We start from the raw sequence: 16,350 nt of genomic DNA, 5'->3' as shown, positions 1-16,350 counted from the left end.
GAGAACAGATTAGACAGAAACCATCTATTGCAAATGTATTCTGCACGATACACAAATACAATGTTGTAACAAAATAAATGCAGCGTAGCTCTTCAAACAAAGCCCGACAAATATAGCTACATGAACACACGCATATCATCAGAGTCCCACTCAGCTCAGGAGTGTTTGCACTCTACTCACAGTGCACGTCCACCAGGATGCTGACATTGGTGTTTCCCACAGCGTTGAAGACTTGACAGGACACAGGCTCGGTGAAGAAGGAGTGATCTGCTGTGGTGACGAACACACTCTCTCTGGCGCCCTCCAGCAGCACGCCACCTTTTGCCCATCTGACAGAGAAACACATCCTAATTTAACAACTGCAGATCGCTGTGATGTGTGTTTGTCAGCAGGAGATCTCAAAAGCATGACTGGCTTTTATCATGTTTTGGTGGTGATCCAAATGTTAGATTCCCATTGTAAGACAATTAGCGTTTTTATATTATCAATTAAAGCTATTAAACTAACATTTAAAAAGCCTTAATGTCAAAACCTGCAGGAATGATTGCAAGTTAAAGAAATAAATTTCTCTCCAATTCTGTTATTCACACTGTACCTTGCCAGATATATAGCTCAGAATCATATAACCATATTGTACATCTGCCATTAGATGACATCTTAATATACACTCAATAGGCTTAGTGCCTAAGTGCCTGGCAGTGCTCCCGCTCTGGGACCCTCTGGTGAAGTCTTAAACCTCAGATTAAAACCACCGTGTTAAAGTCCAGCATTTAGCAATATCAGTGCTTCTGTGCTGTCACTTAAGATAAAAGTCAGCGGTTAATTGTACAAATGTTCAATACTTTCACCAATTCTGTGCTGCAAGCAGAAATTACAGTTCAGGATCACCCCGAGATGGTGGTTACAAGCGGATTGGAATAGAAGAAAGAAAATCTATTGGCATTAAACAGAGTCTGCAGTGTGGCTCCTTATGTTAGACTGCAGGTTTCAAATGGAAACCCCGTCCTTGAAAATGGTGACCACCATTAAAGAGTCCGGATCATCCTCAACTGACATAAAGCTGCAACAATGCTGTTAAAATGAATGGAACCATATTGTTTGTTTGATAAGTAGTACACTCTTTTTCAGCCTGTCCTTTTCAGAAAAACGACCATGAAGGTCGACTGTGAAAGCAGTTTACAACAACTCATATTTATGTCATGTCATTTTGGAGACACTTGCACCAACCTATTCAATCGTTTAGGCATGAGGATGTGCTGGACTAAAAGTAAGTTCATTTTTTCTATTTAAGATTAACTTCTGGTAAAAATGTCATCCAGACCTGTAGCCCATGATGGGAGGGTTGGCAGTGGCCTGGCAGGTGAAGGTGACTCTTTCACCCTCCAGGACGGAGCGAGGCTCAATGGACAGGGTCACCATCGGAGGGTCTACACATGGAAAAATACACATTCAATGCACAACTGAGGATAAACAGAATTATAGTGTGAATCTGTATTGTGGCAGCTGAGTCAAGCAGCATGCGGATTGATTTCCCACACAGACAAGTCACACAAACTATAAATTTCACATTAAAATCTGGTGTTCCAAAACAACACTTCTCTACAGCCCTCTGTTCGAACACAGCGCTGGTTCTACATCTGCTGTTACTGCAGTTATTCTGCCAGTAATTACTAACTACGGTGGGTTGGAAAAACACATCAATCTTCTTGATTGAAAATTCAAACTACAGTTTCCTTGTGAGCAATCATTCCTTATTTCTTTTAAAACAAGTCTGAAAGCCTTTAAAACACAAAAGGTTTCCTGTTATCCAGATGTTGAAGAAAATCAACTTGCTGGTGCTGCTTTGGGAGAAAATAACTGCCCCCAAAGACGGTGCTGAATCACTGCAAACAGCTAAATCAAACCTGGAACCAGCCCAAGTTGGAGAATGGTGAAAAATAGTGGCTGTAAATTCATATACACAGCATATGTGTTGTATTTCCTGAATAATTACTTCAAGTTGACAAGTGCTGGGGCAGCTGATAAAAATTATAGCGTGATTGTGCAATGTGTCTACACCGAAACAGTTTGGCCCCAGTCACTTGAGCGCTGCCTCTGCAGCTTTACACTCTGACAGACAACAAATCCAACATACGGTGGACATTGAGGGCAACAGTGGCTCGTTTGCCCATCGGCACCGCCGGGTTGCTGGCCACACAGGTGAAGTTGCGGCCGCTGTCAGTGTCAGCTGGTGTGATGGGCAGGTAGCTCCTGGTTGTCACCCTCTTCCTGTCTGGTAGCACTTCCTGTTTGTCAAAGAAATAGAGAGTGATGGTTGTGGGTAGAGGATTTTGTAAGTAGAATTTAGGGAGGAGAGCCGCCAGAGAAAGATCAAAGAAGAAGAGGAGGAGCACGGTGGATGGGGAAGGACGAAAAGGACAAAAAAATGAAGGGAATGGGAAATATCATGGGAAAAGTAAGAGAGAAGGTGGGGAATAGAGAAGAGGGAGACATAGGATGGTTACTAATGGAGCCAAGAGGGATGAAGAACTGTATAAAATGGAAATGGAAACAACAATCTGAAGATAGAAATAAAATAAACAACATTTTCAGACACGATGCAGGAGACGTTGGAAAAAGTGCAGACATTTTACAGAAACCCACGTTCTTGTTCTTGTACTTTATCTTCATATTACAGAAGTTTAATGTCGGTGCAGGAAAATAACTGCCTACAAAATGTTCTTTCAATTAACACAAGTAATTCAGTTTTATAATGACACTGGCTCTTGCATTCAAAATGAGAGCTGAATACGTAACACAGTAGTGCTGGAACGTTTCACAGATTTATAAGTTATAACAACAATTAAGATGCTTTTTTCACTATTATATCAATGCAGATCAGATATATTGGCATTTCTGACATTTTATAGATTAAAGGTTCAATAACGAAAATAATCCTTGGTTACAAAAGTAATACACATTTTTTTCTGTGCAATAAGAACATAAAATCCAGCCATCACTGTAGTGTAAATGCGTGGTCAGTAACACAGTAACATAAGAGCAGCATATAATATGTATGAGCATGTGTGGGGGGCATAAAACTGGCTGCAAACATCTGTGTTTGAGTGTGTGAGTCAGTGTTTGCTGCCGATGCCGGGTGCATATGAAAGCATGAGTGTGCATATGTGAGTGTGTGTCTACGTGTGTGTGTGCTTGCAGGCATAATTTCATGTGTGTAGGAGAGTATACGAGAGCGTGAAGAGTGTGAATGTGGGAGAAAGGAGTGCAAAGTATATCACTGTGATCGCACTTGTCACCTCGTAGGTTCCTGCCTATATGAGTGTGTGTGTGTGTGAGAGAGAGATAGAGAGTCTGTGGCTGTGCAGGTGTGTTAATTAAATGGGTTAAATGGATCTGTGCATGATTCAAGTTGTGTCACGACGGTAAAGTGTGGAAAGTAACTGATGTGTGTAGGATGTGTGTGCCCTGTATCCACATGTACGTCTCTCATCTTATGTGCAGGCATGAAGATGGTAATACAAAGAATATTGACAGAGCAGCCAAAGCTTTTTTAGTCAGAAGATGAGATGAAAAAAAATTACTGATTTTAGTTTGATATAATAAAGAGATACCAGTGACACACTTCAGTGATGTTTGTGCTCTTTAATTGGCACAATTGAAAATAAATACTGTTTTAATCACTTCTCTAACCAGGTTTCAAGGCGCAAAATGCTGCCTCTCACTAGTTAGCAAGTCAGAATCTCCCATTTGTGAGCATTCAAAAGCCTTACTTAATGAATATGGTCCCCATCTGCCAAGATGTTATTATTTTGTTAACCAAGAACCGAGGAAGTCTTGTGCTGACTGTGTCTACCACACTGCGTGCACTGCATACTGTATTTCCCTGGTGCAGGACTCCAGGGGTGATGTGCGGCCTGAGGTGTACATACTGTATTTCCCCTGCGCAGTGCCCACGGCAAAAAGCATAAACAAACAACAAACAGACTGAGAGTGGCTGTTACTGAGGAGCAGATTGCAACTTGTGTTACACTATTTTAAAGCAGGAACACAAGATTTCAGATTTTCAGAATGCAGATCTCATTTTAGTGCAATTTTTCTTTTTCTTGCATGACTTGTAAATGTGCTGTGTTTCATGGATGTGTGTGAGTCACCGTGGACTGGTAGGCCCCCTCCACAGCAACTCCATCCTTGGTCCACTGGATGTGTGCTGCAGGCTTGGCCCCGCGGGTCACACAGGTCAGGTTGTACGGAGTCCCAGCCATCAGCAGGAGCTCCGGGGATCCATCAACCACCGGGTCCTCAGGGGGGACTGGAGGAGAAACACACAAAAATCTATAAATGTGCAAATCCACTCAAGCATGCAGACAAATCCATACACACTCACAAATTACTGTACGTGATGTAACATCTTTCTAATAGCAGAGGGTGAATTCATGATTTCTTTTACCTCTTAAGTCAATAAAACCCATTAAAAACTGAAAAAAAATTAGATTTCGTCAAGAAACTTTATCATCATAATTAAAATGAGGCTGTATTTTTAAAATAGAGAATGTGGTTTTAATGAAACCACAGAGAAGCTGCTGTCCAGTTATTTCCTAAGAAGGTTATGATAGCTTGACTTTTAACCTCTTTGCTGTTGCTAAATTGCAATTTCTAAATACCTTTCCAAAACTTTGTTTCCCTTCCACATTTAATTCTTCCTATCCATCAGTATTTCAAAATCAAGAACAACTCCCTGCTTCATTTAAGATGAAGTTAAGATGCCCATGGTAACTAGCTGGAATAGGTGTTGTTCAAAAACATTGTAACAGCTGTTATTTTATGGTGTTTTTCCAAAACTTTCTCCATCTGCTATTTCATCCACATTCGTGAGCTAGAAGATTTTAGAACCAAGCTCACAAACACCAACAAAACAAACTGGATTTTCTAACCTCCAAGTTACACTAACAGCTGCTCAGGTATTTCTCAGTTTAGATTCTTCTGTTTCTTGACCATATAATTTGTTTTTGCCACAATGAAACTCTGGAAGCTAACTTGCCAAGGAGGATGACTATTTGGCTGATGGAATCAGCTAAGAAAACCCAAAGATTTTCTGATTTTGTATGTGTCATATGTACCATATAGACATTTCTACAATACGTGAAATATCATGCTCATTTTACATTTATTAGCTCACTTTCATTTAAATGCAATACAATTTCCATTTCAACTTTCCACTGTGTGACGACAAAAACTGAGTGATTTTAATGAAACATCTGGATATCTCCAGCTATGCTTTGTGGCACAAATATTGAGTGTTTTTTAACGGCTGCGGCATGTCTAGCCTGCTTTGTAGCGACAAAACCAGGTATTTTATGCCAAAACATGACCTTATCGTAACCCTAACTAAGTGGTGTCTGTGGCTAAACCCATCCAGACCATAAACACAGAATTGTCTCAACATAAAATAAAAATTGAACCCAAAGAAATGTAAACTTGCAACATCTTGCAACTGGGTTGGCTCATCAGTAAAGTATCTCCTGGTGTGAAACTCGCTCTTCACAAGGAGTATCACCTTGGCATTCTTACATTTGATAATCATCTCTGGCATCTTGGAATGAAAAGGTCCTCTTCTCAGACTACATGTATGGTGGTTCAAAGAAAACCAGAGTAAATGTATGTGCAGAGAGTTCACTTACTGAGTACATTGAGTTTGGCCCTCCTGGAGCGAAGGGCGGCCTCTGTGGCCTGACACTCGTACAGGGAGTCATCGGACAGCTCAGCATTGGAGATCTCTAGGTTGTACTGGCCGATGTCCAGAGACCGCAGCACACGATACCTGGGCCAGGCTGCAGGAGACACACACCAGGCTCACAGTTAAATAGTTGGAGAGACAACGCACTCTCTGATTCATGCACTTGTTGAAGTTTCATTCTAGCTCAACTACAAGTCATGCATGCTATTTTGCAGGTCAGAAAAGCCTGACGTGTTTGGAAAAAGAACTTCTTGAATGTAATTTAAAAATAGTCACTTGGAAAACATGCCAGAAAGCATTTTAAAACAGAAGGTCATGAAGGAAGAGGCACATTACACACCGCTATTACAGTCATGAGTCATCATAATGGCACTGCTTTCACAACTGATCTGTGTCTCAGGATAATATCATCTTTATTTTAGAAACAATGAGTGATGCATCCAGGTGGGTATTTCAGATTTTGGAACAAAACACTTTATTTCTATCTACTTGAAAGAAAACTAGATAAAAATTTAAATCCACAGGGGAATGATTGCTCCAGGTTCACATTTTAGAGCTGGCATTGTCACCCATGCTGATAGTTTTTTGTTTTGAGGGATGTCTTAAAATCTGTGGGGAGTTTTACTGACAGTAAATTTTAGCTGTCAGAAATGTTCAACTCCAGTCAAAAAAGTTTAGGCTGGTGAAGTACAGATAATAGAATTTGAAAAGAAATGTAGTTTATATAACGGGGTGGTTCACCTGCATCAGGGGTGACCAAACTTTTTCCCTTGGGCGGCCAAAACTAAAACTTAAAGCAGACCTATTATGCTCTTAGGATTTTGTATGCATGTTGAAGATCTTGGAAGTTAAAAAGATCAAAGTCCACACCAACAGAAGCTCCTCTCTCCACAGATAACACTTGTCCTGAAACGCCTCGTCAGTAGTCCCGCCTTTAATTCCATGACTTCATGACATCACACCATGTCACCACGTCACACATTTGATTGCCTAGCAGCTAGTTTGGCACTTGAGATATTGATTTATCACAGCTGCTCTGTTGTCGCTAGGGGTGCTGGGTCAGGCATGTGTGAGCTGACCAATCAGAGCAGACTGGGTATTCAGGAGGGGCAACCTTAAAGAGACAGGAGCTTAAACAGAGCGCTTCAGGCAGAGGGGGAATACAGCTGCAGCACTGGCATTTTGATAGAATGTAGTCTCTATGAAAACTGTCTTTCCTGTGGAATACCCAGATTAACAGAGACACTTTTTCTGGAGACTGATGTTGCTTTTTATTTTTATTTTGTTTTGTTTTGCACAAACAAAATTCCATTCATCTCCATTGTAGAGCCTGACCTATATATTGGTTAGCCTTTCACAGATATATCAGTATCGGTGTATATGATGTCAGATGGTCACAATATGAAACTTTTTTCTTTTGACAGAACATAATGCAGAAAAAGTTGCTTTTGGTAATGAGTAACAATTAAATTTCCTGTTTCAGTACACTGATGTCATTTTGGACAGGTTTATTGTGAAACTAAAATATCCAGCCTAAATATCTTAGTTACAAGTGTTAGATAACCACATGTGATGGAACATTGCAGAAAATGTGTGTTTATGTGAATGTTCAGTGTATATAACTATATGGAACAATATATCAACATATCATAATTTCTTTACTCCCTAATATCGGTACTGGCCACAACAATCCAGTATCAGTGGGGGTCTACTCCATTGTATTAGGGTTGTAGCATAAATAGAGCCAAACTATCTGGGTGAATACAAACTCATAAACCCATTTTTTTCAGTAACTTGTTGAACTAACCCTTTAAAATGTAATTCCTCAGGCTGCATATGGAAAACAAAAACTTTAAAGCAAAGGGGAACCTTTGGAAACAATCATACATCTTCTCGCCGGCTTCTTTTATTCAGCGTCAGTGGCTATGTTTCTGTCCTCTGTTGACACCTAACATGTTTACAAGATAAAGCAAATGCAAAAGCCCTTACGAAAATGGATAAAAGCTGAATCACAATTACATCAATCAGAGACCGAGAGCAGCAAATGGGACTCGAATTTATGTGGAAATGTCAAAGCTTTTTATCTTAACACACAGATAGTGTTTAGCAATAATAGCATTTATTTCAGAAGTTTTGAAGACCTTGTCGGAATAACCAGAGCGTCTGGAGATGATAGTATGTCCTTTACACAAACAACACAGAGAAAGGTAATGAATGCAGGAGCACACACACACACACACACACAGTATAAATACGCACGCAGCAATACAGTCAGAGATAAACAGCTCAGGGGTTTTTCGACAAACACTGATCAAACATTGGCACATATACACTATCGTCACATCAGTTCCTGTATGAAACACAAACTGCACAACTACAGGCAGCACCGTTCCAATTACAACACCCCCTACTCTCTCTGTTTGAACCCTCGCCTCTCAGACAAAGACATAATTGAGCGTGACGTCCCACTAGGGGGCACTCATTGATCCTCCGTGCCCAATCCTAACATGACATCATGGATTCAGATGGCAAAGGCAGGCAGTTGGGGTGCGGAGAGGAGGAAGGTGGGAGGATGGATGGGTGGGGGGGGACAAAAGTATTAGTGGAGATTACATCATCCACTCCAGCACCTCGCAGCATAGCAACCACAGAGGTGAAAGCACCCCGGGGAGAGGGAGAAGGAGAAGAAGGAAGAGGAGGAGGAGGAGGTTGAAGACGAACAATAAACTACCACCACTGATGCCTGCTGGTAGTGAGTAGATGAGCGTGTGTGCTTTAAGTATTTGTAAACATGATACACATATGTATATGTACATGTTACCGTACATTAATCACACATTTAAACGGCTTTCTTTCTATTTTATGCACATTATATTTAGATGCACATTGTCGAAGAAACAGTTTTAGACGGTGAATGAACACACATCTACTGCGTGTGTGTGGGTGTGCAAACTGCAGGTATAAATTTACAGCACAATCTGCACTCCCACACTGTCATCAACAGCTGTATAAAATCATACAGGGCACAGAACAACAGCCTCTTATATGTCATATTTCATGCACCAACAACACCTCGTTAGATCGAAACAAATTAATATTATTTGTCGGTGAAAATATTAAAAACCTGCTCTCCTCTATACACAGAGGAACCGGCTTCATGTTCACAGCATAAACAGGAGAAGCAAAAGATTGAGAGACAGTCTGTCAGGGATGAAGGGAGAAGCGGCAGCACCGACAACTTAAGGATAAATAATGGACAGAAGGTGATGATTGATGGCTGTAAAGCAGACAAAAAGAGACAAAGAGGACAACATGTTTATCAAACGCCGGTGTGTTTGTCGCCGGGACCACGCTCGCAAAAGGCTACAAGGACAAAGAGAGCATTACCGACGGAAAGAGAGAGGGAGGAGGAAGGGATGAGAGGGAGAGCGAGGAGAGGAGAGGAAGAAAAATGATAAACAATGGAGGGGGATCTGTGAAACGCATGAAGCAAGTGATGATGGAGCTGTAGTTTGAAAGACGGAGGAGCAAGAAGTAAAAAGAAGGAAGGGAGACAGAGACATGCTGACCTTTACTGAACCTGTGAATTTAATTGAGTTGAACACAAGATTCACATCACATGTCAGCTTATCACTTGTGTGCATGTGTCTGTGTTTTGTGTGGGGGCGGGCTGAATGTGTGTGTGGGTGGCTGTGTATGTGATATGTTTGTCTGTGTAGCTCTCTGTGGATTAATTTACAGTGTGATGAGAAATGTGCTTTATGGTTTAGAGCTGAAAGGGCACAAAGCATATGAGTGCTAATGTGCTTTCTGCTAAGTACATTATTAGATTGTTCATGAAAGAAAATATCTGACGTATATACGATTTATGGATAGGTGCATTTTTTGTACACTCTGTGGAAATAGTTTAGAATATGGTTTCATGCAGGTGATGAAAGGATCGTCTTTTTTGCGGAAAATATGAATTAGTTGTCATATGTTTGGAATTAATAGAAGAAAAACAAATTATTCTGCATGCCATTTGTTGTGTCACAGATTCAAAATAAGAACCAAGATGTCAGAGTCCTTCTCACAGTTTGATCGTTAGGCGCAAGTAAACGCAGAGCAGAAAACCCACAGCAATCCTGCTCATAATCAAAGATACCAGATGCCACTGATGGATAAAAGATTAAAAACAACAAACGAGCCAGGCAGAAATGTTTATGGACGAGGTAATGAATTAAAACTCTTTTGCGACAGGAAGTGCACCATGGAATAAATGCAATGTTACTGTACCTGAGTAAAAGTACAAATTTCTAGGTTTGAACATTGTTGAAAAATTTAATGTCATACAACTCAACAATACATATAACAAAGATTGAGTGGTTTTTAGACATTTTAATGCAGAAAGGTTATCTTTAACTAGCCAATAGTGTATGAATCCATTAAAAGCTGTCAGCTGCTTTACTAGCTGCAACATTAAAGTGTTGTACTGTACACATTAATGCTTCGATAAATTCTATCCAATTATTTAATGCAGTATAACATTATTCTGAAATTGGATATTCTGCATTCTTTTTGGTAGTATGAGTATATTTTGATGCTAATACTGATATTTGACCTTATTTTTACAAGAGTAAAAGTTTGAATACAGGACTTTTACTTGTATTAAGTATTTTGACATGCTATTATTGCAACATATACATAAGTTAAATATAAATAAAATATCTGAGTACTTCCTCCACCACTACTTCTTCTTACAGATGTAAAACACAACAGCTTAATAAACTGTATAATCATCCTTCAGTGGAGTTTTCTCAATTCTGTTTCAGGGACTTTTTGATCGTTCAACCAATGAAAGTCTGTTATCGTCTATAATCATTTTCATTACTGAAATATTTTGCCAAAATGTATCATTGGCAAAGAGTAAGAGCTATCAGCATCAGCTGTCATAAGATTTCAATAGCAGCAGTCAGTAAGTCACAGCGGTCAAAAGCTTGTTTGAATATTTTTGCCAAATGGGTTGGAGGTCAGTGGAGAGGGACATTTTTGCCTTTTTTCCTTCTCTTCTTTTTGCACTTTGAGTTTCCCAAATACAGAAAAAATGTCTGTTGTGGCTTTGACCCTCTGACTCTCCTCACTTTTGGTTGCATGTGATGCTTTCCTATCTCTGAAATGAAGTGTATTCTACTGTTGCACTCACACTAAGTCATTCTGGATGTGCGTGTCAGCTTAGAATGTAAATGCGAATGTGCGTCTGCTTTTGTCAGCGTTGTGAGGGATTTTCTCTAATTCAGCATGATATACAGGACTCATTTTTGCCCAGATTGTCACTCACACGCCTCTTGGCTCTTCACTCTCTCCCTCTCTGTTCAGTGTTCATTCCCTTAATGTTAAAAAGCCCCTACACTTTTCAGGCATAATAGCTTTTGTCAGGGTTCTTACAGTCAAAACTGAACCGAAACCGTAGCTGAGTTATTCCCCCTTCTTCACTCCACTTTGATCCCTGCAGCTTGGTGAAGCTGCAAGGTTTTTTTTCCCTTCTCTCCCATGACAGGATTTCTTTCCCCCTCCCTCACCTCGGAGTCCCTCTCCGATGCCGAGGGCCAGGCCATCCTTGGTCCACTGGACGATGCCGCTGTAGTTGAAGACCACGCAGGACAACACCACCCGTTCTCCCAGCACCACCGACTGGTCCGCGGGCTCCTGGGAGAAGCGAATGCACCAGACTGCAACAGAGGGACAGAGAGGGAAATCAATTTTAAGTTCCTTTCATTGTGACCTGGCCATGAGCTGCCATCTTTTATTGCACTGTATCGAACTACACAGTCCCTCTTCGGTCTTATCGACTTCTACTTGTCCATACGGTGGCTGTTGGGGTGATTTGTGATGTGCCTTTATTGTGTATAGGCTGTTTTTATTGTCCTTTTTTATTATGTGTTTTTATTGTGAGTGTGTTTTAATATAAACCGTGTCTGTGAGTCAAATTTCTCTTACGGGACAGTTGGGCTTTGAATAGAACTGAATGCATTTGTGCGCATATGCATTGGCCGAATGGAGGGACACCGGAGAATTGGCAGATTTTATTTTAGAGAATCATTCTAATCATTTCTCTTTTTAACTGGACCTTGAGCTCAGTTGCTCGGATTTGCATATTTGTCATTCTTCTGTGCCCTCTGCTTCTGTTTCGTCTCTTACTTGCCCCCTTTTCAAGTTTTCCCTGGACTTCACTGAGGCTTATGTGTGTCTCTGCGTGGGTATGTGTGAGTGAAAGCGTGTGTGTGTGTGCCTGCATGGATGTGTAAGTGCACTTGTGTAGCAAGAACATCATTGCCAAGCTGTGATACAGCCTGCTCTTTTTCATCACACAGTACAAAGGATTTTGCTTACACACACACATTTCCTCCAGCAAAATAAGCCTTTTGGCTATTGCAGCGCCACTAAAATACACGGATATAAAAACTACAAGTGTAGCGCCCGCATACATTAACGCTCTCGCATAAAGAGAAAGTGTCAGGTGAGGAGGCGAGGCACTAACCCGGCGCCGTTTTCAGCTGTTTGCATCATCAGGTAAAATTGTTTCATATTCCCGAGAAAGTCTTGCAAGAAGGCGCGTTAATTAAGGCAGGGAAGGAGACTGTGGAGCCTTAGATGACACACGCACACGCACAAACACACTGACTCGTTCACAAACAGAAGCACTCGCGCACACGCAACATTGAATCACACCCAATCTGTGCACACACAAACACATACACACACCTCACTGAGTCATTCACTCACATTGAGTCACACAGCTGAGGATACACACACATACACACTTCCACAGAGTTGGTGTTTGTCTTCCCGTGGGCTATTCTGTTCTTGGATCATGGTTAAAACAATCCTATTAGCTAATTAAGGCAAAACTGGTTAATAAAGTCGGCCGTGGCTCTGAGGGACACGTCTCGGTGGGATTCAACCACAAAGGTGCAAACAACAGGGAGATTTGCTGATTTGTTAGGAGGATTACACGACCTGTCATGTTATTTGTGCAGAAGGCTCCTTTAATGAAAACAGGAATCTTTAGACTTCACAGGAAGCACTTTGATGTTTCATCAACTTTCCTTTTGAATGCCAAATCAAGAAGACAACTGCTGTGACTGGGAGCTGATAGCTGGGCTCTCCGTTTGAAGTTAAAAGAGAAAATCTGCCTCAGAACACTTTATTAGTGTTGTTTGGTTGTACCCAAAGATAAAGTGGATGATTTGTGGTCGAAATATCATCTCTAGAGCTACAACAAATAGTCAATTATTCGATCCATTGAAAAGGAAATTATTGGCCAGCTATTTTGATAATTGATCAATCCTTTCCGTCCTTTTTAAAGCAGAAATATTAAACATTTCCTGGTTCCAGCTTTGTAAATGTGAGGATTTGCTGCATTTCTGTGTGATTTATGATCGTCGATAAAAAGTCTTTTGGTTTGGGACTGTTGGTTGGACAAAAGAAGCAACTGGAAGAGTATACTCAAGTGTTTTAAATCTAATCTCAAGACCTGTATCTCTGAGACACTTCACTGATGCTCTTGCTTGCTTTAATTCTTTTTCAGGGTTTTTCACATTCATACTTCGTCATTATCGATTTAGTCATTTATCTGTATATATTGTTTGTTTTTTAGTTTGTTGTTTCCCTTTTGTCTGTACCTATATTCTTCCATCTGTACCTGTGAATCATTGTGTAACCTAACTTTTAAAATATTCTTACTTTTTTGTGTGTGTCACCAAATCAAAGGGCAACTGCTTCTTATCAGTCTGTTGTTGTTTGAAGAGCAGAGCGAGGACCAGTCTCTTTCTACTGCAGGCCTATTCAACCCCTTGACTACCATAAACTCCCCCTGCTTGAACAGCTTAGTTACAACTTTTTTATGAAATAAGTATATTTGTGTGCTTAGCAACAGACCTAACTAATAAATGGGCTAATAAACCTACTAACAAAATGATCAAAATCATTAAAACTAGGTTGTTAAAGGGCTGCATTCGGCCCACAGGCCCCCAGTTGATCATAGAAACTCTACAACTTAAAAAAAAAAAGCCCCAATATACCAGAATCCAATGCAGATACACTACATATTTTCAATGTCTTACTTTATCTCCAACTAGACACAAAAGTTAGATAAAATAGGCCGATCTAATCAATGGCAGACAAGTCATGACAGGCAGATCCTCTACTTACACACTATTACTTATGAAGAATGTAATAAAGTTATTAATAATACATTAGACACCCCTGATGAAGGTGCCAAATATACATTCATTATTTCCTAAAACCTGACAGGAACAGACTGTGCGTCTTTCTCTTTCATCTGTAGGAGTCAGGACAAACAGAGGAGCTGAGACAAAACAGTGGAAATACAGACTGTTTCCTGTCAAGAAGAAGAAGAAGCAGAAGAAGAAGAAGAAGAAGAAGAAGAAGAAGAAGAAGAAGAAGAAGAAGAAGAAGAAGAAGCTACTGGGATGTGATATCCTGCTGACATGAGTGATTTACATGTGGGTCATGTTATGCATGATTTATGCAAAATTAACAGCTATTACAAGTAGGGCCCTCTTCTTCGTGTATAACTCTGAACAGAACAACGCATGTTCTCCTGGGACAGACTGCAGCGTGTTATAGAGTGTGTGTGTGTGTGTGTGTGTGTGTGTGTGTGTGTGTGTGTGTGAGAGAGAGAGAGAGAGAGAGAGAGAGAGAGAGAAGAGAAATAGTGACAGGAAGACAAAAAGGAGGAGACAGAGAACATTTCTGTTTGTGTGTCGTGATATGAATGTGCATTGATGAGTGTGTATTTATCTGTGTTTATGAGCGTGTGGGTATATATTAGTGTGCATGTCTGTGTGCGTGTGTGTGTGTGTGTGTGTGTGTGTGTGTGTGTGTGTGTGTGTGTGTGTGTGTGTGTGTGTGCGTCTGTGTGGCCTGTCAGCCTGCAGCAGGGACTCAGATCGCGGAGGAGAGAGCCGCACTGACAGAGAACAGAGATGTAATTAACCCTACGGGATACCCACCCTCCTCCTCCTCCTCCTCCTCCTCCTCCCCCCTCAACACACACACACACACACACACACACACACACACACACACACACACACACACTTCCTCTATCTCTTCTGCCCCCCTCCACTTTAAAATTCCCTGTCTATCTCCTCTCCCATGTGCTCACGTCTTCTCTCCTCTTTCCTTCTTTCCTTCTCTTTCATCACTCCTTTTTCTCTTTCTCTTTCCAGGTTTACCCATCTATCCATCTATCCATCTCTCCTGCTTCTCTGTGTCCCTTTATACCTAACTTTGTATATCCCGCCATTGCCTTTGTTTTCTTTCTTACTCCTCAATCCTCATTTTCTCATCCTCTTTCTTACTTTTTCTGTCTTTCACCAACATCTATATGTTTCTCCGCCTCTCTAGCATCCCTCTTCTTCCCTTTCAATCTCAGTCACTGTCCATATCTTCCAACATTTCTTTCTTCCTGTTCTTCTATCATCCTCACTTCTTCCCACACTGTCTTCTGTCTTTTTCTGTCTCCGCATTTCTGTCTGAATCTCTTTTCCCAGCCTCCTTCTTCCTCCTCCTCCTCCACCTCCTCCTTTCTTTCCTTCCCTTCATCCTTGCCGCCCTGCATCATTACCCTGAGGGATGATGTTAGGTATATCTTCTCTTCCTCTCTCTCTCTCTGCTCTCATTGCATAATGACCCAGTGGTACAATAGACTGAGCTTCACAATAACAGCCTCAGTGTCCAAGCATATTATCCTTAATGTCTTTAATATCTTTTGTTCACAGTGTCCTCTTTTTTTTTCCCATCAGACTGAGTTTTATTAAACATCTTTTCAAGTACTATCTAACAAGCCATTTATACACTTAACATTTAGGTCTAAAATAAACACGTTGCACTGTGTTATGAAATTTTTAAGTAGTAAGAGTGAGTGGAAAAAAACTGCCTCTTGGAATAGATGAGCTGTAGCAGGATCTCAAACAAGTGCAGGTTAAATCCTGGGTGACGAGCAAATATTTAACAGTGGAGTGACGGTTAAAGTAAAGTCATACGTCTAAATACCTGATCAGACTTCAAAAACGGCATCATTTGGATCTGTCTTCAAAATGCTAATGGGCATCACGCACCAGCTGCATTTCACGGTGTTGCATCATTTGATCAAGGTAGCTCACAACGGACTCTCCAGACAGACAAAACCAAATGACAAAACATAGCGTTCTGCCCTCACCAACACTCCACTCTGGCAGCGTCATAAAATTTGAGAAGGAGTTTCTGTGGATGCAAAATTAGTACATGTTCAGGATGAGTCATCAACATTTTTGTGCTTTCCAGTAAGTTACAAACTCTGAAATACCATCAAGAATACATCAAAAACTGATATTTTGTCATTGTTGGGCAAACAGGTGACATATGTCATAAAAACACTTAAAATCGATTCTGACTGAACTTTCAGTCCCATATAATACATGCAGACTTATCATCTCAGAATAATTATTAGAACTGACACCCTTCTCTGATTATATAAATATAATTCAAGCTGGAAAACTACTTATCGTACATCCACATTAATCAACATATCAGGCAGGACAACAAAAATGTTGAGACTGAACGTATCAGTA

At 40.7% G+C, this 16,350-nt stretch overlaps 1 protein-coding gene across 1 annotated transcript in view; it reads right to left on the bottom strand.

Annotated features, from left to right (window-relative positions):
• Nucleotides 1–16,350, bottom strand: part of kirrel1b (kirre like nephrin family adhesion molecule 1b) — a 67,981-nt gene that overhangs the window by 17,637 nt on the left and 33,994 nt on the right. The window contains exons 3-8 of the mRNA XM_073491644.1: nucleotides 11,293–11,442; nucleotides 5,679–5,828; nucleotides 4,152–4,309; nucleotides 2,135–2,285; nucleotides 1,322–1,427; nucleotides 181–329 (exon numbers count right to left, since the gene is read on the bottom strand). Coding sequence (XP_073347745.1) covers nucleotides 181–329; nucleotides 1,322–1,427; nucleotides 2,135–2,285; nucleotides 4,152–4,309; nucleotides 5,679–5,828; nucleotides 11,293–11,442 — 864 coding nt within the window. The remainder of the gene's footprint in view (nucleotides 1–180; nucleotides 330–1,321; nucleotides 1,428–2,134; nucleotides 2,286–4,151; nucleotides 4,310–5,678; nucleotides 5,829–11,292; nucleotides 11,443–16,350) is intronic.

Source organism: Pagrus major, chromosome 21, assembly GCF_040436345.1.
Source record: "Pagrus major chromosome 21, Pma_NU_1.0".
Classification (NCBI taxonomy): Eukaryota; Metazoa; Chordata; class Actinopteri; order Spariformes; family Sparidae; genus Pagrus; species Pagrus major.
The sequence above is the reverse complement of the archived record's forward strand: the minus strand, read 5'-3'. Positions and strand labels throughout refer to the sequence as shown.